This window comes from Hyperolius riggenbachi, chromosome 2 (assembly GCF_040937935.1).
Source record: "Hyperolius riggenbachi isolate aHypRig1 chromosome 2, aHypRig1.pri, whole genome shotgun sequence".
Lineage (NCBI taxonomy): Eukaryota > Metazoa > Chordata > Amphibia > Anura > Hyperoliidae > Hyperolius > Hyperolius riggenbachi.
Window position 1 is genome coordinate 510,001,513 of NC_090647.1, and position 25,821 is coordinate 510,027,333.

Here is a 25,821-nt window from a genome sequence, read left to right on the forward strand (position 1 = left end):
AAAACTGTTTATGCTGCCTGTAACAACCAATCACCTTGTCTCTTTGGTTTGCCAGCCGGCAGATGAGGGATATCAGCTGGAGTCTTGGCAGTTGGGGACAGAAACTCCGCTCTTATTTTTGATAACTTGAGAACCCTTTGACTGTCTGAAGTGCTCACACAGGCCGAGTATTGTCCTCGTCTTTTTTTTCCCTTCATTTTTTTTCATTTTTGTACTGCTGTGAAAGTGTTAATAAATTTGGCTTGCGCACACCCAGCGAAGCTTCCATCTGGCAGTCATCACTACGGGACTCTACCAGGAAATTATAGTGCGGCCTAATGGTCCAGAGTGCGTGCTCAGATGGCAACTGAAGCGTCTGATCCACTTAGCTTCATGTCATGTTAAGTATTTCAGATAAACTGGCATTTAGTGGTGAAATGTGGCCAATTTTGCTTCATTCTGTAAATAGTTCCCCATCTAGATGAAGGGCAGAGGAAATAATTGTGCCGGGCTATTGCTTTAAAGTGGGTCTATGGTCCAAATGACACTTTGCATGAATCAATTGAGAATATGTCAGTACCAAATCACATTACGGTAGAGTCTCAGTCAGGCCTGGATTTACATCACAGGAGGCTATAGGCACAGATGTCCTGACAACCTTTATGGCCCTCCATGAACCTACAAAGCCTCACCAAACTGCACCGCAAGAGTGCCGGCTGTCCCAGATGTCACTTCTCCTTTACTTCCCTTGCCTGTCATAGGTAGCTACAGGCTTAGCATTAGGTAGCCAGGGGTACCCTCAGTATTAAGTAGCTAGTGGTCGGGATTCTGCATAGGGAAGGAAGGAGGGAGGCACTAGGGGAGGGGAGTGAGCCACCTTTCTATCATTAGGCACCAGTAGGCAGGTGCCTACAGTGCCTTATTGTAAATCTGGCCTTGGTCTCAATCATCCACCACTGATGGGGATCGGCTGATGCCGGAAAAGTGTGCGTTCTGGTTGCTTGAGACTTGATGTTAAAAATAGGCGTAGCTCAGGGGTGTCAAACTCAAATACAAAATGGGTGAAAATTCAACACACGGGGCCAAGCCACAGGCCAAACTCGATCTTTAGTGGCCATCTACCTCCCTTAAAAAGTTCCCTGGGGTCCAATGCCCCCCTCCCTCAACTGGACAGTTTCCCTTGTGTCTAGTGATCCTCCTTCCCCTATACAGTTCCCTGGTGTCTAGTGTCCCCCCCCCCTATACAATTCCCTGGTGTTTAGTGCCACACTCTATAACAGTGTTTCTCAACTGTTTATCAGGAAGTAGTGTCAGGCTCAGAGAAGATTGAACCTCTGGCATGGAACGCAGAAGTAAGTGTGCGTTCCTTTTACCATGCCGCCACCACTGTCTGCTATTAATGCGTATCGGAGGGGGAAGCACTGACGGGGGAGTCCAAGGTGAGGGTGGGGGGGAGTGGACCCGCCTCCCCACCGCTATGTGTGGGCATGCTCCCCCGTTTTGCACTGCATCCCCTCCTGGCTATACTTTGGGCACACATGCCTGACTAAACTGTAGGCACCCATGCCTAGCTATACTGGGGGCATCCATGCCAGGCTGTACTAAGGGCACCAATAACTGGCTATACTGGGGGGCACCCATGCCTGGCTATACTGGGTGGCACCCAATCCTGGCTGTACTGGGGGCACCTATGCCTGGCTATACTGGGGGCACTCATGCCTAGCTATAATGAGGACACCTATACCTATATATACTGTGGGCACCAACCCATGCCTGGCTATACTGGGGGCACCTATACCTAGCTATACTGAGGGCACCTATACTGGGGGCGGACACCTATACCTGGCCATCTATACTGAGGGCACCTATGCCTGCGGTGTATATATATATATATATATATATATATATATATATATATATATACACACACACACACATATACATACACGTGGGGGGGGGGGTACTTGGCTGGAACTGAATTGCGGTAGGGGATACTTGGGTCGAAAAAGTTGAGAAACACTGCTCTATAACATTTCCTAGTGTCTAGTGCTTTCCTCCTATCTTCCTCATATTGCTTCCCTGGTGGTGTATAGTGGGCCAAACATAATGCAAGTGGATAAATACCAAATACTTATACTTGATTGACCAAATGCTTTAAATTTTTGTAAAGGTATTTACCGCACAAGTCTGTAATTTACCTCACTAGTTGGTCATTTTACTTTTCAGAGCGGTAATAGTTTAGTAGTAGTTTAGTGAATTGGCATTTGGCATGGTGAGCGGTAAAATCAGCTGTTTATTGCATTACCGAATGCAGTAATGCGTAGTGAACTGAGGCCACTATGTTCAGTTAGCAACTGCCCAGTTTGGACTGTCGTATGAGGAGGGGAGCAGACACTTGAGAAGCACCCAACTGCGGGAATTTTGTTTGAAGGTTCACTAGTTGCAAAAGGCACTGGGGGCAGCAATCCTTCCTGGCGATATTGTTAGAGGGGAGGCCGGCAGCATCGAGGGGGACCTTTATACACTTTCCATTTCTGTCTTGTGACATTCAGACATTGAGATTTACCATACGGGCCACTGTACACTTTCCATACATAGCCTCCTCTGTAGCTGTCCCGTAACAGAGCAGGTTGTGTTACAAAGAGCCCCTTGGGTGGTCTAACTTTTGCAAAGGGCTCTGTCTGCTCACATTGAGTGTGTAGACTGAGGTAGCCCTCATAATGTACATCACCAGTCAGAGAAAAGACCGCCCTGTGGACCTGTGTTAGTCTGCTGTGGTGATTTTTTTTCCTCAGTCAATAATGTCACAATAAATGGACAGTGCACCTGATTTATTAGTACTGATGTAAAAAAAAAAAGTGGGTCAGCTGCCCAAAACAACCAATCAGGTTTTAGTTCTGTTATGTTGGATGAAACGCATATTGTGATTGGCTGCTCAAGGCACGCCAATCGTTTTTTACACCTGCTTTGACAAATCAGCCCCAATGCTGTTTGCGAACAGAACACTTACTAATTCTTGAAGTGTTTTTGCAAAAGGAAATTACATTTTCCTTCACCTTTTTTTCAGAAATACGACCAAAGCAAAAATTCAATTTGTATCAGTATTAAAAATGGATGCAGTAGCTTGTTATCTTGTATTAAAAGCATGGTAGCCTGGTATTCTGAAGCTGTCACAGTAGGGTGTACCGTGAGCTATAATATTGCTAACACTGTACATTATAGCTAGTCTCGGGCTTCCTTGCTGTGAGACTCTGAATACTCTGACCGAAGGTATTGGGGGAGGGGGGGGGGTGTCTGATGCTTGGCTGCATAAATATTTTACATTCACAACTATATAAAAAAGCATACTATAGATATTGAGGGTTTTTGTTACCATCTCTCTGTGTCAATAAAGTTTATTGATAGAAAAACATAATACATATGTGTGTTAACTTGATAGTTTACTTCAGGCTTGAGATCAGTTCAGTCCATCTACATTTGATGAAGTTTTATGAGAATAGAGGAGGAGACTACAGGTGGAGATGGTGAGAGACAGTGGTGTCAGTCAGAGATGGATTAAAGAGAAACCGTAATTAAATTTCATCCCAATCAGTAGCTGATACCCCCTTTCCCATGAGAAATCTTTTCCTTTTCTCAAACGGATCATCAGGAGGCTCTGTATGGCTGATATTGTGGTGAAACTTCTCCCGCAGTGTGATGTCAGGACCATGGTCCTAACAGTTTCCTTTCTGTGAACCTCATTGCATTGTGGGAATTAGCTGTTTACAGCTGTTTCCAACTGCCAAAAAAAGCAAGCAGAATCTCCTCCCACTGACATCACCTGCCAGCAGTTAAAATGTCACCATGTGATAGATTTCAGAATGTAAACCAGGGAGAGGAATGATTTTACAACAGGCAAACCCTGACTATATCATTTATACATAATTATTGTAACAATGATGCACTTTTTTAATTACATTATTTTCACTGGAGTTCCTCTTTAAGATGTAATGGTGTTCTAGACCCTAGGTTCTCAACATGTGGTACGTGTACCCCAGGGGGTACTTCTGATGGTTCCAGGGGGTACTCGGGCTTGATATACTTAACCAAGAATACCAAATTTCGAGTTTTAGAAAATGATAAATCATATTTAAACAACACTAAATTAGTGTTTTAGCTACTTAAAAGCAATAGCAAATTCTTGGAAATTGTTTAGAACCTATTATCATGTACTACGATTAAATATATATTTGTCAAGGGGTACATGTGACCATTTTTAGTATTCTAGGGGGTACTTGGTGAGTACAGGGTTTTAAAAGGGGTACACACCAATAACATGTTGAGAAACACTGTTCTAGACAAGGTAGTTAACTTTGGGCCTATTTGGTAAGCTGAAACAAAGGTTTGCTTGAAACAAAGGTTGCTGCTTGCCTATAGAAAAGGAGGATACAAGCGGTATAGAAGCGCTTCAAATGAAGAGCAATATGTGGAGGAATCGAGTTCCTGCTGTACAAGAATAAGAAAAAAAGGGGGCTGCACATGAAATGGGATGGGCCCTGCTGCACATTTAGGGGGGTAGGCAGGAAGAAATTTGGGCTGGGGTAGAAAAATTATAAATCCGGCCTTTGTTTCTATCCCATTCAGTACAACCACACTAAAAATGAAGGATCAGCACGATAGCCAGGCAGCTGGCAAGGGAATAAATATGGCAGCCTCCACATACTGTACCTCTCGCTACAGTTGCCCTTTAAGGTCTCCATTCACTTATGGATTGATTGGAATATTTGAAGCACAATGTTGCAGTTAGGTTTGTTCTGGGAAATTAAAGAGGAACTTCAGCCTAAACAAACATACTGTCATTAAGTTACATTAGTTATGTTAATTAAAATAGATAGGTAATATAATCTCTTACCCACCCTTTTTTTAAAAGAACAGGCGAATGTTTGATTTCATGAGGACAGCCATATTTTTGGTTGAAAGGAGGTGACAGGGAGCATGAGACACAGTTCCAACTGTCCTGTGTGCTGATTACCCCTCCCAGTTGCTAGGCAACGTGAATAACAACATAGGAAATCCCATCATGCTTTGCACAGCATCAGGGAGAAAATGCCCGGGCAGTTTTATTTGATGGGGCGGAGCTTAGCTTTTGTGCAGCTAAAAATACGGCTTATGTAAGAAAAAAAAAGTTCTGATGCTGTGCAACTGTTAAAGAAACACCAAGCCTTTTCAGTGCTGCTGAGTAGATTTTTAGTCTGGAGGTTCACTTTAAGCCTGATCTGATAATCCTTGTGCATTAAATTATCTTCCTTTCTTATCTCACGTCCCATTTTTATTCCTGCAAATTGCTAAATAAACAACACACAGAGAATGACAGTAGCCTCATCTATCTTAATGTCTGTACTGATAGAATGTTGTACTTCATGCTAATGTATAAATCTGTTTTTGTTGTTTTTTTGCTGACAGTTTTGAGAGATGACTTCAGACAGAACCCTTCCGATGTGATGGTTGCTGTGGGAGAACCCGCCGTCATGGAATGCCAGCCTCCTCGCGGTCACCCCGAGCCCACGATATCATGGCGAAAAGACGGAACGCCCATTGATGACAAAGATGAACGAATAACAGTAAGAAATTCCGTCCACAAATATCTGTATTTTATCATTCCTGCACGAGTTTCACTTTTTAAAGTGGACCTGAACTCTGGCACTGGATAGAAAGAGAACATAGAGAAATGCACCCTGTTTGTATTTAGAGAGTGTAGCCTGTCTATTTTCCCCTCTGTGGCTGATCACAAGTGTAAATTGATCTCTCAGCTGTGGAATCTCAGCTAATTTGTAAACACAAGATGTTAACCCTATGTCTGTTTTCGTGAAAGCAGTAAGTAGAAACACTGCAGATTTATTGCAGGATTTGTATCAGCTGTAACAAAGAAATGTTTGTTTCTGTAAAGGTTATTATGCTGTTGCTTATCTGTTTGAACAGAGAGGAAGTTCTGAGTTCAGGTCTTCTTTAAAATATATTTCATCTGTCATCTTATCCACTACAAAGAGCCAGCTCAGTGGTTCCTGTAAGATCCCTCTGCCTCGCTGATCAAAGGTGCCCACAGACAAGATGCTTATGTACTCATTCCTTGTTTCAGCTGACCATCTGCTGCATGGAAATCAGAAAGGTCTGTCTTATCCAAAAAACTGGTCCACCTGGATGGATTCTTTTGGCCATGATGCTGGCTTGGCTTTGTGGCGTCTTTGGCAACATCACCCAGAGTTGAATAGAGAAATATTGATCACTGCCACATCCGCTCAGCTTTGGCCTGATTTTTTCATCAGCCTTGTTCCAGCAGGCATTGAGCTGCTTCTACAAAAATTGCTCTGCAGTGTCTAAGGGCCTGTTTCCACTACAAGTATGCGCATTTGCATGCTATTTTCCAGACACATAATCGCTCGAGTATGTGTCTGTTTTTTGCTTGCGAATGCGTAATCGCTATTTTTTTTCCTCTTTTGTCTCTATTGAGTAACCAAGCAGCTTGGGGTGACCCAAACCACTAGTAATGTATAGGGGGCTATAAGAGACTGTAAAGCCCTCCTAATAAACAGCAATGCTTGGTGTAATTTGCCTTCTTAAAGAGACTCTGAAGCCATTAAAAATAACGCTTTTCATCTACCTATTCTCTTTTTCTATATCAGCTAAACGGATTAGCCGCATCCCAGCGCCAAAACAAGGTCTGTAACCCCCCGAACTCCCAGGGCAAAAATCCACGACTTTTTTGGTCATGGATTTTGCTGCCCGGGGAGGCAGAGATTTGTGCTGTAGCTCTGCCTCCGGTTAAGCCAATCAGCGCTCAATGGCGCCTCTCCCCATCCCTTTCAGTCTTCTTTAACTGAGAGGGGCGGGGAGAGGCGCCGATCAGCACTGATTGACTAAACTGGAGGCAGAGCTACAGCGAACAGCTCTGCCTCTCCAGGAAGTAACAGTGGATTTTTGCCCGCAGGAGTTCGGGGGGCTACAACGCTCGTTATGCCGCGGGAATGCGACAAATAACCTTAGCTGATATAGAACAAGAGAATAGGTAAATAAAAAGCATTATTCTTACAGGCTTTAGACTCTCTTTAAAACAGAAGGAAACTTGCAATAATTCAGCTATAAGTGAACATTTGTGGTTTCCCACAATGCACCATTACTGAATATGCAAATTATCTCTTTTTGCCCGTGTAAGCCAGGCAAGCATCCAGAACTGCTGGTGTCTAGCAAGCCTATAGCTTTAAATGTTACACAGCCACACCAACCCCACATGTAGACAGCCTGTTTCTGACTTTTGATCCTCATCAGTACATGGCAGGGATTGATATAGAAACGTCCCTTGGTTGTTGCCTCCCACCTGGGAAGAGGGGCTATGGCACAGTACGTGATGGTGTGGCTTCCTATGGGTGGGGTAAGAAAGGGAACAATGGGTTCGGCTGACTGTTGGTCCTTACTATGTCCTGCCGTTCCACCACTGAATTCAAGTACCCGACGGTGTCTTTAGTACTCCTTGGCAGGCTTTGAGAGTTTACTGTATAATTCCCTGTGTAGTTCCAAAGACAAGTGCATTTGTACTACAGTCAAGTGATGTGCGCCCCTTTCCCCCACCCTCTTGGTGGAGATTTTCCAACATATTTTCCAATAGATTATCAGCAGATCCCTATCAGAGTTCTTGAATCAGCTGTTAAGATCAGTATGTGTATTGCCACCTTACAGTGAACTTGAACTGAGTAAATGTATTTAAAATAAACACATAATGTATCTGCAATTGAATATTATATACTTGCCTCGTCGTCAGTTCCTCTTAAAAGCTCACCATTTACTTATTTCAATGATTCATTCTGGTTCTGACAAGATTTGGTCAGAACTGAAATAGATCAGTTGCTGTCAGTTATATATCAGTTACTGACAGTTATAACTGAAAGGACCACTAATGAGCAAGTTAATGTCCATGTTTCCCTATGGCTCACATGGGAAGTATTACAGTTTAACAGTGTTCTGTCCAGGAAGCTGTTATGAGGTAATGGCCAGTTTCCAAATGGAGGACAGAGAATTCCATTGATCACAGTGGACTAACTGGACGCAGGAGAGGAGAAAGAGATTGATGAGTAGACTACATGGGAGGTAAGTATGACGAGTGTGTGTTAAATTATACTTTTATTTCTCCGTTCAGGTTTGCTTTAAGAGAAATAGTGTGAGTATGGGTAATTAACGTACAGTGCTTGCATCAAAATTCTGACCCATGCTTCGTGTTATCAAATTACTTTTGCTGTTTAACACTGGGGCTGATACAATTACATAGTAAAATATGCAACCGTGCTGATTTGTTGATAAGTATTTTTGATTACATGGAAACAGTTCATCAAGATGTTGATCCATATGCTTCGTAAATTGCAGACTCTTAATACTGTGCTTTTTTGCTCTTGCCATCTGTCCGGGAATTACTAACAGCATTATTCCATTTTGCTGATAAGGGACAACTAACTGATTTGGTATTTCACAATCATTTTAATTAGAATGTGCTCTGCTTGGGGAATCTATTGAGATTTACTGCTATATATATATCACATATCAGCTGAACAGGTCAATGATTCATTAGGCACGGCCGGTAATGATATGCTTTTGCTCTGCAGTACTGAAGAATATTGAACTACACTTTAAGTAACCAGCCCAGTGGAAAGAGTAGGCATTGCTAGGACAAGCATACAAAAATTGATCATAACATTCAGATTTCCGTTGCCCCATGAAGGACATTAAATCCACCCAATTAAATCAGTATTGGCCTGCCATTTTTTACAATGTGAGTACAGATACAGGCTGTGGCCCATGTGCTGGCAAGGTTAAATTTTTGCATTAAAAATGCATACTTACCTCTGTTTTTAAGGCTCCACCCCTTGTACCCTTTTTTGCACCCTGCTTCTTTTAAACAATGGTTTATAATCATTTCAAATGACACTGCAATGTCTGTTTTGTTGCATCGTTGATCAGGCATGCTCACCAATTTTCATACTATTATAATACCCAAATCGGATAGTCGATCGGCCGCCAAGTCGCCTGATATATGGCCACCTTAAAGAGAGTCTGAAGCATGGCATGGCTGATGCGATTTGTCTGCGTAGCCGCAGACCCAGAAGTGCTGCCACGCGTCTTAAAGACACGTTCGGCTCAAGTGGAAACGGGCCCGAAATCCCCGGGGCAAAATTATTCTGTCCTTCCAGGTAGAGGCAGAGCGTTGTGCAGTAGCTTTGCCTCTACTCACGTTAATCTTGGCCGAACTCCGCTCCCCTCAGTCTTCTTTCACTGAGAGGGGTAGGGAGAGGCGGAGATCGGTGAAGCTTGATTGAACTGGAGGAAGAGCTACAGCTCAAAGCTCTGCCTCTTCCGGGCAGCAAAATCCACGACCTGGAAAGTCATGGAATTTTGCCCCGGGATTTCATGGGGATAAAGACCTCTTTATGCCGTGGGGATACGACAAATTAGATTGGATTATAATGCTGAAGCGGCCTGCTGAGTAAAAACAGGTATTTTAAAACTCTGAGTTTTAATGCTGGGAATACACCATGAGACTTTTTGGCAGGTAGATGGTTCGATAGACAATTTCCGACAGGTCCGATCGTATTTTCGATCATTGTTCTGATCGATTTCTCATAGAAGTGAATGGAAATCAATTACAAAAACGATTGGAAAATCAATCAGACAGTAAATCTGCTGAAAAATCTCATCGTATTTTCCCAGCATAAGGCTATATAAATCAAAGCTATGGCCAAAGTTACAAAAAAGACATGGCAGGAAAACATTTCACAACACAGGCTGGATTTCAGCTGTGTATTTACAAGTTTGACGGAGTTTATCTTTAATATTAGTTCTGTGTGTGGGTTGATTTTGCTGTTCTATAATATGAAAGTAGTCTGCCTTAGAGCGCCAAACACGAGTATATAAAATAAAAAGAACCATTAAGATGAATTTTGTGATAACTTGGGAGAGTTGGCAGCCACTCCAGTACAAGAAAAATCACTCTCATAAAAGGATAAAATAAAATAAGGATTCCTTTGAAAGTATGTAAATAAACATGCCTAGCCTGGGCTGCCTTTTATGTGGTTTGGTGTCTCTCCTGTAATGAGGTTAAAAAGTGTTTTTCTCCCACCTGCTAGAACAAAGACCCAACCCAGATCAAAGAGGAGAATGCTACGCGCAACACCTGTAATGCTGCAAGAATTTAAATGTGGGCTTATTGTGCTAGTAACAATCTGATTTAACTCCTTCAAATAGAGCTCTTTCAACCTTCCCTTTGTTAAACAGGACTGCTCCATTATTCCGTAATCTTGCTCGACACCATGGGACATATTGACTAAGCGATAAGGACCCCGGGACGGGAATCATGGCCTAGGAAGGGTTAAATAAACAGGGGTTGTGAGATAGCTGATTAGACCTGGTTAATAAAGTGGTGACACCGGGGTTCTGTTTGAACGTCTTCTGGTGGCAGAACGGGGGCAAACAAAGAGGAATAATACATTGTGGGTGAGATTTATGCTTTGTTGAACCAGAGCTTGTAAAACACAGCTTGTTATGTTGTGGTTTTGGGAATGTGGCTGAACATTGCGTTTCGCTCCTCTGCAGGCTGCATGTGTCGTCTAGTCTATCAAGAGGTGGCTTTCAAGTGAATGTGGGACTTGGACCCAAATCTGGTCTTGGCTTCTAGTACTGACTTGAAGCTGCAGGGTGAGCCATACTATACCAGGAAAAAACACACATATATACAGGCCCAAATTTACCTCACAGGAGCATATAGGCACAGATGTTCTGGCACCCTAGACTTCACCTCCATAAACCTACAAAACCCCACCAAATTGTACCACAAGTTTGTTGGCCATCCCAGCTGACACTTCTCCCTTACCTCCCTTGCCTGTCATAGGTAGCTACAGGTGCCCCTTGGTATTAGGTAGCCAGAAATACCCTTAGTATTAACTATCTAGTGATGCTCCCAAGTATTAGTTAGCTAGAGGAACTTCAGTATTAAGTAGCTAGAGGTGTCCCTGATTGAAGGGAGATCTCGTCAGTGGAATGCTGAGAGTGTGAGTAATTTCTCATTTACACTTTCATCAGGACTTGGCATAGGGTAGGAGGAAGGGAGGAGCCCAGGGAGGGGAGTGAGCCACCTTTCAATCATCAGGCACCTGTAGGCATGTGCCTACAGTGCCTTATGGTAAATCCAGCCCTGCATATATAAGTAGATAACGACCTACTTACATAATAGATCTATTGTACTGTCCACATTTTGATTTCAGGTTTTTTTTTTAAAGTAAATAAAGAAAATTATGTTCCTGGCATTTGCCATCTTGGTTCCCTCTGACTGAAGTTAATGAACCAATTTCCTCTCTGCTTTTTCCCCCCTATAATTTGCACTGTCATAGCGAGCTTTCTTTGTAAACACATAAAAGCACAGGCATAGATTGTATTTCAACTTTAAACTGAACTGCCCTTAGCCAGTCAGCGGGTAGCAGGAATGGGAGGGGTGATGACAAGCTTCCCTCTCGTCCTCTCATGGCGAAGATGGAGCCAGGCTGACTGAGATAAGATTTATTACAGCAGAAACATTTCTGAATAGATTGGCGTGCTTGCACTGCAGGGTGAGGTTCCAGACTGCACAATGAACACAGAGCAGTGGTTAAATGGAATTTGATTTTGTGGCTGACAATCCCTTTTTAAATAGGCACTTAAAGAATACCAGATGCAAAAGTCTCTGGTAAAATCTGAAGCTGTACTGGGTAGGGGGGGCTTAATGAAATACTCACCACGCCTTCCGTTCCCCTCCATCCCCCCGACGCTCTACTCTGGTGCCTCCCATTGTCCTGGGCGACTTCAGCGATTCCAAACCCGGACATACTGCACCACACATGCGCAGTGTGTCAGTTCTGCTCCCATGTGACTGCACCAAGTGAGGTCCCAGGACAGGAGCACGCTCGCTCCCCCACGTCTCCAATCAGTGCTCACGCAGGAGCGAACATGCTCCTGTCCTGTGACAATAGTACTGCGCTGACACAGAACACTCCCAGCGACTCACCAGGGCTTTTAAAAGAAGATCCAGGTGGCAGAGGAGGACAGCGATGGACCGCTTAGCCGGAAGGGGGCTGGAGGAAGCCCCAGGTATGTATCATTTTTTATTTTCATTCATCTCTGGTTTCCTTTAATAACAAAAATATGTACTGTAAGAATAAAAAAGAAAAGTATTGTATATTTGCTACATGAAGACAATGTTGTTTGTATCTCTGAAACGTAATTTTGTGTGTGTGTGTATGTGTATATATATATATATATATATATATATATATATATATATATATATATATATATATATATATATATATATATATAAATTTACTGTATATAAATACAGATTATGTAGAGACACTGAAGCGGAAAAACAATTATGATATAATGAATTGGTTGTGTAGTATAGATAATTATTAGAACATTGGTTGCAAAGAAAATGTTCTCATATTTTTATTTTCAGCTATATAGTGTTTTTTGTTTTTTTTAATAACATTGCTTCATTCTGTAATATTTGCAGTTTACACACTCAGCATTCTAAATGATGTTACAGAGCAGGCCAGTGAACTATTGAACTGTCCTCTGGAGAGAAAAAGAAAATACAGTGACTGACGGTTGAGCTAACAAGCTTCAGAAGACAGAGCTCTCTGCGACTTTGAAAGTCGTGGAGCTCAGTGGCTCTTTTGCACAGATAACAACTGGAGTTTCTTAACACTTCCTGTACTGGAAACAATATTAGACTTGTGTCTCTGCTGCTAATGTTTTATGTCTTAGCTGTACTACACATACAAATCATTATATCATAATTTTTTTTTCTCTTCAGTGTCTCTTTAAGAGTCACCCAATCTGGTAACAGTCGGAGATGCTCTCATGAACTTTTCTCCAGAAAGAGCCAAGTTCCCCCTTTTAATGATGTGTTTGGTGGTTGATTGTTACCCTGTGTTTGACTCTTCTGGTCCTTTATCTCACATGAAAAGGATCTTATCTATGGGAATCTTCTATAATACAGTGCTAAAACAAATCAAGTTGTAAAATATTTTACTGATCATAAAAAAAGGCCTGCCATTTCTTTGCTATAAACCAGAAGCGCATTATCTGTACAGGGTGGATGTTAGAGTTTGTTCCCCTTTGGTTGAGGCCGTTTTACAGGCAGCCTGTCCTTGCAGAGAAACCCTCACACACTGGTGAAGCATTTGATCTGGCCCCTGTGATGTCTGTGCCATGCTAATGGCTCCAGCACGGCTTTGCATCTAGCACCCCTTTGAATCGGATCACAACCCGTAGAAAAGCTGAAAAGCGGCTTTAGAAGAGTGCTCGCTGCCCTCTTCAGACCGCTCTTGTTTCTTTCTCACTCTCACCTTTATGTCGCTGGCTTATCTCCCGGACAAAAGACTATTAGCATTAGCATAACTTTCATTCTGAGCTGAAGCAAGCGATAGCATGAGCAGTTCTCAAGAGGCAAAAAGATAGCAAGATAGCGCTGTACAACCATGGGGAGCTGGGACAGCTCTTATTAGATAATAAAGTAATTGGGGGAGCCGGCTTTCCCATTTCCCTGCTCAAGAAATCCTTCCAAACAGTTCTTTATACACGTGTATTTACTGCTTAGTATTACATACAGCAAACAATTAAATCATACTTTAGTGGCTGGAGAGTGTACTGGTCAAAGGCTCTGACAGGTGACCAGGGATTCGAAATATATATATATTTTTTTGTATTTGCTTTGTATTTGATCTGAGGAAGCGGACTGTGTTCCACGAAACGTGTTATCATTGATAGTGCCTGATGAATAATAAACCTTTTGTTTGAAATTGGCTTTGCCCCTTCCTTTGAGGTAAGGCATATTTATTATTTATATTTTTTTGCTATTTTAAGTCACATAAGATAGATTTACCGTTTATACACCACCGCCTATTTTTTGGGGTGCCTTCTCCCTCCCAGTTGTTAGGGTTCAAATGTTAGCTCTTCCTGTTCAGTAAGCCTGCACCTATTCCATAGGAGACCTTGGGCAAGTTTCCCTAACACTGCTACTGCCTATAGAGCGCACCCTAGTGGCTGCAGCTCTGGTGCTTTGAGTCCGCCAGGAGAAAAGCACAATATAAATGTTTGTGGTCTTGTCTTGTGTATCCAACACAAGCTGGAATTCGAAAGCCCCAAAATGAGGTAATAGGCCTCTTGCCTTGAAGAGTTAGGGTCCCTGGTGGAAATCTGGCGTACATGCAAAATGGGTGCCTCCGAATTGTCCCCTACTTCTATTTTTCAATAAAGTTGCTCTTAAAAGGTTTAAATTGATCGAAAGATAGATCCGCAATGTTGACTTTTAGCCAGATGTAAAATAATTGATCATAATATCAACGGTAATATCGATGGTAATTTAGAGTGTAATAAAAAAACAAACAAACAAAAAATGATAACTCAATAGTGAATGGCCAGCTTTATACAGTACTTTTCTCAATTTATCACTGGGAAGTACAACTGGTTACTCCTCTGTGTGTAAGGACTAGTTCAGCTCAGTGGCTGAAGAGCACGCAATCTGTTTGCTGGAGCTGGAGAAGACTGAGGACGGCGGCGTGGGAGCAATCAGTGCGGATGGGGCTGGAGGAAGCCCTAGGTATGTATAAATCTTTTAATTTTGATCGTCTCTGGTTTCCTTTAAAACAATTTTATTTGAACTTTTTGAAATTATTTTTTCAAAAAGGTGCCTGCGCTGGCAGCCACATTTCCATTTATAGCCAATATTAAAATGGGCGCCTATGGTGCTCCCAGACTTCCTCAGCACCCGTTATTTATTGCTGGATATAAGTGGGATTGCAGTGGGGGGGGGGGATTTAGTTAGATATTAGTGGGGAGGGGGAAGTGGTTAGGGTCATGCATCGATGAGGGGTATGATGGGGTTAGGAATCGTTGGGTGGGTTTAAATGGGGTTAAGCATCGGTAAGGGAGGGTTAGTTAGCGTTAGGCATCGGTGGGGTCGGTTAGGTTTAGGCATCTGTAGGGTCAAAGGTTCATGTAAGAATAGGCTTAGGTTTAACGATGGTAAAATTTACAGATATTTTACTATCGTAATTAACACTGCCCAATAACCATTACTAACAGACATTATTTCCCACAATGCAACAATGTTAACTGACAGGAAACTGTCAGGGCCATGGCCCTGACACCACACTGTGGGTGGAGATTCACTACAATATCAGCCATACAGAGCCCCCTGATGATATATGTGAGAACAGTTAAAGATTGCTCATGGGAAAGAGGATCCTGGCTACTGAGTGGGATGAAGTTCAATCCTGGGTTACAGTTCCTCTTTAATAACTATAGCAATTTAGATTGTGAAAGCAAAAATCGAGCGAATGTTGAATAGTGTATGAACAGCTTTATTTCAGGTAGGTCTACTGTGTCCTTGTATGTGGCTCCATGCCTCGTGCTGTAGCTTATCAAGGAAAAGTGACATTTCTCTGGTACAAATCAATGTGTGTCATGCATTCCGTTCTTTTCTGTGTCCTTCGTAAATCTTAAAGAGGAATGTAAATGAATCAAGCGTATGTTCTTAGTACCGAAAACACTACCTTTTTATACAAATATCTTTCAAGGCATCTTTTATAAGTGGGCAGCTTCAGTGTCGTACATGGAAAATTCTTGTCAAGATTGAATTTGCAGTATATCAAGACCCCCAAGATCGAGGACACTCAGGAGAACGAGTTTTTATGCCGTTGCAAATAACGCGTAAACAGAATGGATTTCATTACTACTGCAACAAACAGATGGGGACATCAATGTAAACTGGTTTCTGAAATGCTGAATATTTTCTCCTTCAGATAACTGCTGCTGAGGGAATGATGGGGGAGCTTGTGGCACAATGAGGCAGCCTTGCTGCTCAGATTTTAATATTTTGGATGGGGGCGTTTGGACCTTATCCAATGGATGTGTCATGTCTGGTAGGATGTCGTGACTCCAAGGTGCTAATAATATGCTGAAAGTCCTTTTTTTAAACATTTCCAATTCTCTCTTCCAGCTTTCCACCTAATCAGTTGAACATCTTGCCATCCTTGCAGATAGGTTCATTTTGCCGGTGGGGGCTTCTGGGTAACCTGCAGAAACCTTACTACTTCCTTCCTTCTATTGTATGAACTAACATGTAGGGCGTAGCTTTCATGAGTTATTATAGCATTTGCATTGGACATTTTATACTGTCATATTCCCTTCCAGCAATCCTTCACACACTTCCTGTTGACCTGGAAGAACATTACAAATGAGGCGGTTCTGTTATTCAGGGCAAATCTTCAGAATACACATGTTTAAAGTGGACCTGAACTCTTGCACACACAAGACACAAGGAAAACAGAGAAATACATCCTGTGTGTTTTTAGAGAGAAGAGCCTGTCTAACTCCTTTTCATCTTCAAGTAATCACAAGTGGAATTTAATCTCTCAGCTGTGGCAGCACAGAAATTCTGCAGTCCTCAGCAGACCCAGCTGATATGTAAGCACAGGATGTTAACCCTTTGCTTCCATGAAAGCAGGTAGTAGACACACTGCAGATTTACTGCAGGAGTTCTGTAAGGCGTATTTTATTTTCTTTAAAGGTTATTATACTGCTGTTGATCTTCAAGAGCAACTAGGGAGTTCTGAGTTCAGGTCCGCTTTAAACAGGCGGTGTCAGCCATACTATCTCAGAAAAAAAAAACATATATAAGTAGATAAATAATTGCTATACTTACATAACATATGTATTGCACTGTCCACATTTTGATTTTAGTGTTTTTTCTATTGTAAAAAAAAAAAAAGAGAAAATCCTTAGGATTCTCCATTTTAACTGTGTCTATCTTGAAGCCAGTCCTAATGTTATTTCCTCCCTTACTCTCCTCTGTCTCATTGTGTATGCATTGCCCGCCCTCCTACCAGTCTTCAAGCACTCCCACTGGCTCTGCAATAGAAAGTGCTTTGTCTCAGCATGAGACAATCAGAATCAGAGAGGAACAGAGGTATGGCAGGGGGAAAACAGGAGAAGAGGCTTCAGCCAATCAGGCTGCATTAGTTAAATCTGAAAGCAAAGTAAAGAAGCAAAAAAGGACAACCCAGCATGCCCTGCAACTTCCTTTGTGTGGCAATGTACCAAATAAGAGTCAGGTAAAATGAGGATTGATAATTTATCAACAAGAAAAGTATTAGTGATTTTAAAGAGAACCTGTAACTAAAAAAAGTTCCCCTGGGGGGTACTCCCCTAGGGTGGGGGAAGCCTCCGGGTCTGATTAAGGCTTTGCCTCCTCCTCCTGTGTCCCACTGCGGTCTCGCTGTGCCCCTCCGAATAGCGGGGATGTAAAAATTTACCTTCCTGGCTCCAGTGCAGGCAAAGTAGTGGCTCTCCGCTTGGAGATAGGCGTAAATATCCAATCGCTGTCGGTCTGCTCTACTGCACAGGCGCAAGCCACCTGCGCCTGCGTAGTAGAGCGGACAGGACGGAGATCGGCTATTTCCACCTGTCTCCATGCTGAGAGCCACAACAGCGTCCCCGCTGGAGCCGGGAAGGTAAATAAATCAGCGCTTGTCACGCTTGTCGGGGGAGGATTTCCCAGGACGCTTCGGGGGAGCCAGCGCTGGACTTGCCTGCAACTACAGGGATGGGGAAAGCCTCATTGGGACCCTGAGGCTTCCCCCTACTGAGGTGAGTACCCCCCAGATTATGTTTTTTTTTGTTACAGAGTCTCTTTAACTATTGGATTGCATGGTTAGCATCCTTATGACTTGTGTACCAGATAAAAATAAGGAATTGATTTTTGATTTTATGCCCGACAGTTACACTTTAAGGATGGGGTATCATCACAGACGAACACAGGGAAATTTGGTACAGCAACCTTGCAGTAGTGGCATATACATTACAGGTAGATATTAGCTGGATTTCACTGCATACCATCACTATGCTTCTGGGTACCCCAGAGAAAACTGATGAAAGCACCAAGGGACCAAATATTTTCCGTGGAGAACGCAGCCGGTCTCAGATTCTGGCTTGACATCCTGGAGTTGCACAATAAGAATGCTATCAATTCAGCCATCATTGTTGCCAGGGCCAGAGTCTCCATAGAGTCAAATGGGAAAATTTCCACAGAGCCTGGGGCAGAGGCGTAGCTATGGGGGGGGGGGGGGGGGCAAGGGGGAACATGTGTCCCCGGGCGCAGCACTGTGAGGGCGCTCAGCATGGCTGTTGCACTCCCACATGCATGAAAGTTGGCTTACTCTCTGCCCGAAGTGCCCCTGCTTCTCTCCCTCCCTCTGCAGAGGAGCGTAGATGTGTTAGCAGCAGAAAAGGGTTATTTAAGGGAGGGCACACCTGGATATCTAAACGGGGGGAACGGGGGCACATCTGGCTTTCTGGAATGGTAAGGGGGCACATATGGCTATTTTAATAACATTTGACTCCACCCATGACTACGACCACATTCTGATGTGTGGCCACACCCATTTTGTTTGGGGGGGGGGGGGGGCGCAAAAACTGTCTTTGTCCCGGGGTGCTGAAAACCCTAGCTATGCCTTTACTGTGGGTGCCCCCAAGGTTCCCCTCCTCCCCTCCAGCTATGGTGACCCATGAGAGCAGGGATGCTGTGTGTACACTCCATATAGGAAAAGGAGGAGGTGAATGATAGGACCCTCCAAAATGCTTTTTAGGGGACATATGATGGACACCAAATGATAGTGTCTAACCAGGGGAGGGGGGAGTGTCATCCGTTTTTTATCTAGCTTACCAATCCGTTTTCACTTTGCCTGCTGCTTGATAAGTATCACTGCATTCCGTCCGTTCTCATAGGGCAGCATTGATGCTGTCAGCCTCCATCACCGTCTTCTTTGTCCGCCCGACCCGGAAAAGTTGCACGAGACCCAAACTGGCATTCTGCTCATCATAAAGGACTGAACAGATCCGTTAAGAACAGGTTGATGTGAATGGAATCTATTGCTTTCCATAGGATCCGTTTGCATCCTTTCAGATTCATTTTATTTAGTTCCGATAAATGGAACATTTTTCCTGCCAGTGTGAACCTAGCCTTCATGTGCAGGTTCTATGGCCAGGATTGGTGTATTGCACCCTGATCCTCTAAGCCTGGGTGTACGTGGCCAGAGGCATAACTAGAGGGGAGCAGCCCCTGCGACCGCAGAAGGGCTCAGAGCTGTGGCGTCACCAACTACTATCCTTCCCTTCCTCCGATACAGGAGACTATACTTCAGGTCAGGTGTTTTTGTGGCTACACTTGTTATGGGTGTGGAGATCATGATGACCACACTTGTTTCATGACCCTTGTGAGATGAACTCCAAGATCATGAAGGGGACCAAAAGGAGGCAAGGGAAGGGGTGTGAACATTAGGGGTGCCCAACCAGCGTTTCGCTGGTATACCCCATGAAGTATAGTTTCGCCACTGTGTGTGGCCTGTTTTTCCAGGTTTACTTATAACCTTGTCTTTGTCTAGGACTAGGTAACCGCAGCTCTACAGATATTTCCTCACGTTATATATGGTATCCCACACACTCTACTGAAGAAAAGGATAAGTAGGCCACACGATGATCACTGTACTGAGCAGACACAAAAGCTCTACAAAATAACGATTCTATTTTTTCCATTAATATTCCCACAAAGAAACCTCTAAAAGACACTTAATCAGGCCGAACGAGCGCCTCTGATTCGCTTGTTATGAACTGTGTGCTGATTAAACAGTTCTCCTGTGTTTGCATTAAGGAGAAAGGTTCGGAAGAGAATGTTAATGTCACTCAGCTCAGGCAGAGGTTCCCTCACCGCGCCATGCAGATAAATGATGTGCGCCGCAGACAATCTGCTACGCTCGCTCCGGGGCGATAACCTCCGAGGTGCTCAAATACCATCGTGGTGAATGATTCTTGAGGAACTTCCTGTGTATCAAATCATTTAAATCAACTGACATGCTTAAGGGCACAGGAACGTTGACATGCCAGACAGTAAGTTCAATGTGAGTTCATCTACTACCGATCTTGAGATGTGAACTTCAAAAGGAACTCTTCACAGTAGTTTACATTCAGACAGAAGGCTCTTTCCACTCTGTGACATGTCCACGTGTTACTATTTATCTGATCAAGAGGAAGGCTGCCATAAGGAGTTATGGGATGCCATATGATCTAACCGTGGCATAAGGAATAGTTACCATCTCCAAACACTGAAATTATGCATTACTGGCTTCCATGTGACCAGGCTGAAATCAAGTAACCTGATAGATAGGAATTCCATTATACATTGGTTTATAAGTGTTTCCTGTCTGCGTACAATCTAAAAGTGTACCAGAAATCCAGGCGCCAGAAATAGCCACTAGGAAATTTACTGATATCGTACTATTTTGCATTGCTAATTCCGACTATAAAATATTGGCAAATGTTACCAATATTTTTCTACAACTAAACCTATACCTATTCTCACATAAAGCCCTCTACACTTAGTCATTGGAGGGGGGTGTGGTTAGGCCATCTACCGAAGCCTAACCCTACCCCCCTTCGATGCCTGACCCTAACCACCCCTCTCTGATGCCTAACCCTAGCCACACCCACCCTGGTGCCTAACCCTAACCACTCCCCCTACTGATGCCTAACAATAACCAAACCACTCTCTCCCCTGCAACTGATGCCTGACCTTAAAAAAACAAAAACAAAACACGGATGTCTAATCTTAAATGACACACCTCACCTGAGGAAGGGCTACGCCCGAAACATGTTGTGTGCCTCTGTTTGCTCTGTATGCTGCTAATACAGTCTACTTGAAGAAGCCTTCTGTGTGCTGTCTCCGGTTTGTTATATTACATTGGTGTTGCAGGTGTGGTGTCCCTGCAGGGGTCGCGCACTGGCTTCTGGGTCTAGAGACACAGGCATGTGGAAAATGTGGTTTCTCTGAATTTATTTATAGGCTTGCAAGTGCTCCAGGCCATTTTATGTTAGCACATTTTTTTTCTTACTTGTTATGTTTCCTTGCTTCTAATTAGTACTGCTTTAATGTGTATTTATGGCCACTTGTCGCTAGGGGGCAGTGTGAGGCAATAATAAAGTACTTTTGCTCTCAGTTTCCATATTTTCTGCTAGTGAAGAGAGATCAAAGCATGCCAAGAATTTACAGCACAAAGCATTCTGCCGACTGAGGTCAAAAGCAGTGCACTTATCTCAAACGAGATAACTCTGTTGAAGCTGCTGATGGGTTAAAGAACCTTCCCAAGAACAAGTCATAATTGTAACAATAAAACTATCTGCTCATTGTTCTCTTTCAGCTAGAAATAGTCTATTGTGCATTACAATGTAACATTAACAGCGGATGTAAATAACCTTCCTTCAGCGAATCAGTAAACCCTATTTACCGTAATCTCCCCCTTTTTCATAATTTATTATCAACTGATTGGATATTGTCAGGGATTTATTGAAAACACCCCTCGCCTATCAGCAGATGGGATCTTAATTAAGAAAGGAATCCATTGTGGTCTGTGTACCGCTGTACTAATATGGCATTTTTATGCTGCATTGTAATGGGCCGAAGTCAAACAGCACAAGAAACCCATTACTCATTTATGTGCTGCAGCCCTTTTGCATTGACTCGTAACATTTTAAATGCCTTGTTAACGTAAAGTCTTGGTATCCCAAGGGGTCACTCCAGGAATGAATAACATAAATACAGGCCGTATATGCTTATCAGATTTTCCTCGGCTAATTTCTGACATCCAACTAACATTTCATTTATATGGGAGAACATGCAGAATTTTTTATACTTTTCTTTTTTTTATTCCATACCAGACAAGCCATCTGCACCAAAATGAACAATGTTGCACGGAATCCACCCTTAAATAATGTAAAGTTTACTATATAGACCATATTTTTAGAAGTGTTGAAAGACAGTGACTGACCGTGAGGGCCCTTTTCCACTAGCAGTCGCTAGCGTTCACGCTAAACGCTAGCGACTGCTGAATCGCAAAAGGTAAAAAATGACCGCCGATTTCCCGACATTTGCGGCCGCGATTTTGCTATGCTATGCACTGCATAGCAAAATCGCGGCAAATATCGCTCCGCGCCGCAATCGCGTTTCAGGCAAAAACGAAATACCCTACCACGATTCCTATGTTATTTAGCAAACCCTAGCGATTGTAAAATCGCTAGCGGTTTGCGATTTTGTGATTCCGCTAGCGCAAACGCGCTAGTGGAAAAGGGCCCTAAAGCTGTTTTTTGCACTCTGATAGGGAGGGGTTTGTTTGATTTCCACTTTTTTTTTATTTTCTCCTGTGTAGACATTTTCTTTAGTCTGCCATGCCAATTGTGGCCAGCTTTCCCTGTTGTACTGATGATCAGGAAGGAATTATTACCTTGAAAGGAAGAGATTGTCTCTTTGACTTACTATTCTTTTCTGCCCCTGAAGGCCCGTAACAACCGCCTCTGCTGGTAACCCAGCATGTGTACAGCAGCCCTTGACTTTGACAGCCATCCTACCAGTGATCCAGCAGGTAGATGAATTTGGCCTAGTGACAGCCAATAGCTTTGTTCTCCCTACTCATCCCGCCCCCGTGACATTATACCTGTGCTGCTCCTTCTGCTCTCCGCCCCCCACACACACTACAACAGAACGTGGTGGCGTAGTGGGCAGCATGGTGGTGTGGTGGATAGCACTCTAGCCTCACAGTGCTGTGTCCTCAGTTCAAATCTCATCCAGGGCACTATCTGCACAGAGTTTGTATGTTCTCCCCGTGCCTGTGTGGGTTTCCTCTGGGTACTCCAGTTTCCACCCACATCCAAAAACATACAGATAAGTTAATTGGCTTTCCCCTAAAAATTGGTCCTAGACTACGATACATACACTACATGATACATACATAGATACATGACTATGGTAGGGATTAGATTGTTAGTCCCTCTGATAAACAGTTAGAGACAAGACAATATACTCTGTACAGCGCTGCAGAAGATGTCGGCGCTATATGAATAATAAAGAATAATAATCTCCAGGTTAACTACATGTCTGTATCCTGAGGGATCGGGTTCTGATCCCTGTTGGGCGACATCCATCTAGCATGTGTGTGGGCCTTTAGTGTGCTAGACCAGTGTTTCTCAACATTGTTTTTGTATATGTACACCTTTTGAAAGCATGTGTTTTGCAACTACCCACTGATATGATAATTTCCCTAAGTACCCTTTGCCACAGATACCGTATATAATAAATAGTAGTACACAGTAACTGTTTATAAACAGTTTCCAAGCACCTACTTGTTTTTTATTAGCTAAAATGCTTTTGTGACAAAGTTGTGTATATAGGAATAATCATTTTCTAAAACTCATTTTTTTATACTTGATTAACTATATCAAAGTGCAAGTGCCTCCTGGATCCATCAGAAGTACCCCCTTACCATTTGTTGAGAACCAACAACTCTAGTTAACATTACTTGAATTGGATGATGATAAGTTCTAAAACTTCTGTCCATTTTTCTACATACATATTTTTGGGATCTATTATAGTTAAAGTGAATGGGAACTGCATTTAAAAAAAAATGAAGCAAATACTTACCTAAGGAGAGGGAAGGCTCTGGGTCGTATGGAGCCTTCTGTCTCCTCTCTCGGTGCTCTCTATCCTGTGCTGGCTTTCCCCTGTTTCAATCCCCCACCGAGAGTATTTGGAAGTCTTCGGGAGCCGTGTCCTCCCGAAGACGTGCAGCTCCATACTGCACATGCGTGAGCATGCAAGAGAGCGTGCTTGCACAGGCGCAGTACAGGGCCGCCCTTCTTCAGGAGCACTTGGGCTCCCGGAAGACTCCTGAAGCCTCCTTCGTCCGGGTAAAGCAGTATTTGACTAATTTAGTCAAATACTGCTACCAGGCGAGCCAGCACTGGAACGAGGGGACCAGGAGAGGAGCGGGAAGGCTCTATAGGACCCAGAGCCTTCCCTCTCCTTGGGTAAGTATCTGTCTCATTTTTTTAAATGTGGTTTCCATTCAATTTTATGTTATCTGTTGTTACTGTGTATATGGTACGGTACTTTACTGTATGTTCAGTTTAAGGGCCTGTTTCCACTACACACGGATTCTGGATGCATAAAAACTGAATGAAATGAATGCTTATTTGCTTGTTTCCACTAAACGCAATTTTTCTTTTCACATAGGAATTGATTGGATTCAGTTTTCTGCATTCAGAATCTGCATGTAGTGGAAATAGACCCTAAAAGAGTCATCACAATAGGGAAGCCCCTGAGACCCATTTGCCTATGCATTATTTTAGTCAAAGGTGTTAGGATTCAAAATGCTGTGGCTCCAAGTCTAGCTAAGGGGTCAACAATGGGAACCTAAACGGGTTTCTTAAAGGACAACTAAGGTGACATGTGACATGATGAGATAGATATGTGTATGTACAGTGCCAAGCACACAAATAACTAGGCTGTGTTCCTATTTTTCTTTCTCTGCCTGAAAGAGTTAAACATTGAGTATGGAAGTGACAATTTCTGTCTGGGTCAGACTATAGAATAACTCTCACTGATAAGTAATTACAGCCATAAAACACTTTCATGTCAGTAACTGGCTTCTGAGAGCAGGAAAGAGATAAATAGGGCCAATAATTCATAAATTGGAGCTCTGGCATACTTGTCATTGAAAAGAGACAATGAAACAGTAAAAACTTAAAAACAAGTTTTAAATATAAAATAAAACTCTGGGATATCTAAAAAATTATTTTTTTAGGAGAAGGAGGATAGATACAATTGTTTTTCTCATCAGTTTATTTTCACCTCGGATGTCCTTTAAAGACTGCCTCATAGGTTCATATTTCTCAAACTTGTTTTTGATTATTATTTATAGTGTAAAATGTTATCACACTGGCTATATTCAATGCAGAAAATCAAAACGATATACATAAGAGGGGGGAAACAGTGAAGAGCACATCGAGGTCCACCATTTGTTAGATGGGTCACAAGTGGGCATCCAAATATATGGTGCACATCATTCTAGAATCGGCTGGAAAGTGTAATGGTTAAGGGCTCCGCCTCTGACACAGCAGACCTGGGTTCGAATCTCTGCTCTGCCTGTTCAGTAAGCCAACGCCTATTCAGTAAGGAGTTCTTTGGGCAATACTCCCTAACACTGCTGCCTACTGAGTGCGCTCTAGTGGCTGCCTCACAAGCGCTTTGAGTCCCACAGGAGAAAAGCGCTATACAAAAAAAGGAATTATCATTATTATTCCAGCACGTCTCCATTGAATAGTTTTAGAACAATTATTCTAGGTAAGAAGATCCTAGCTTTGAATAGAACTTGTATTTACTTAGAAATGGTGCTTATCTTAGTTCTTAGCGAGCCTTACAAAGCAAGAGAACAAGCGCTGATACGGAACACCTGCTCTCTACGCTCACATAGACCATCATGAATACGTCTCTGTCCAAACAATTCAAGTTATTACAAGTGCCGGGAATATTTGCTACTTCCACACTGTTTCAGCTATCAGGTGAAGAATGAAACTCTTTGAAAACATCAATTAAAATAATAACTCACAGATGGCTGAAGTATGTCAGTTGTTCCTTACATTAATGCATTGCAACAGACTCCATCCTGCCGGCCCCTTCTTTGCTGTAGGATAAATCGTATTTGTGTTTTCCTACATTTTGTCAGCTTGTCTAGATTGTTGTTTGACAATCACATTTTTGGACCACTCAAGTTGTTGGAGTTTCATCACCAACGTGTATGATTCCTTATAAATATTATTATAAATGGACTAGGGAGTTTTATATAGATTCACACTGTTACAAAGGGGGTGCAAGGTGCCCAGAAGTAGATAAAGCTGAGTTAAAAA

General features: G+C 42.8%; 1 protein-coding gene across 9 annotated transcripts in view; it reads left to right on the top strand.

Moving 5' to 3' along the window:
* ROBO1 (roundabout guidance receptor 1) overlaps nucleotides 1-25,821 on the top strand; it is a 1,398,228-nt gene that overhangs the window by 1,214,315 nt on the left and 158,092 nt on the right. For 8 of the 9 annotated variants that reach the window (XM_068270495.1, XM_068270496.1, XM_068270499.1 and 5 more), the window contains one exon: nucleotides 5,422-5,579. In XM_068270495.1, coding sequence (XP_068126596.1) covers nucleotides 5,422-5,579 — 158 coding nt within the window. Of the gene's footprint in view, nucleotides 1-2,360; nucleotides 2,411-5,421; nucleotides 5,580-25,821 lie in introns of those variants that run through there. The other variant, XM_068270502.1, reaches the window with a different exon arrangement.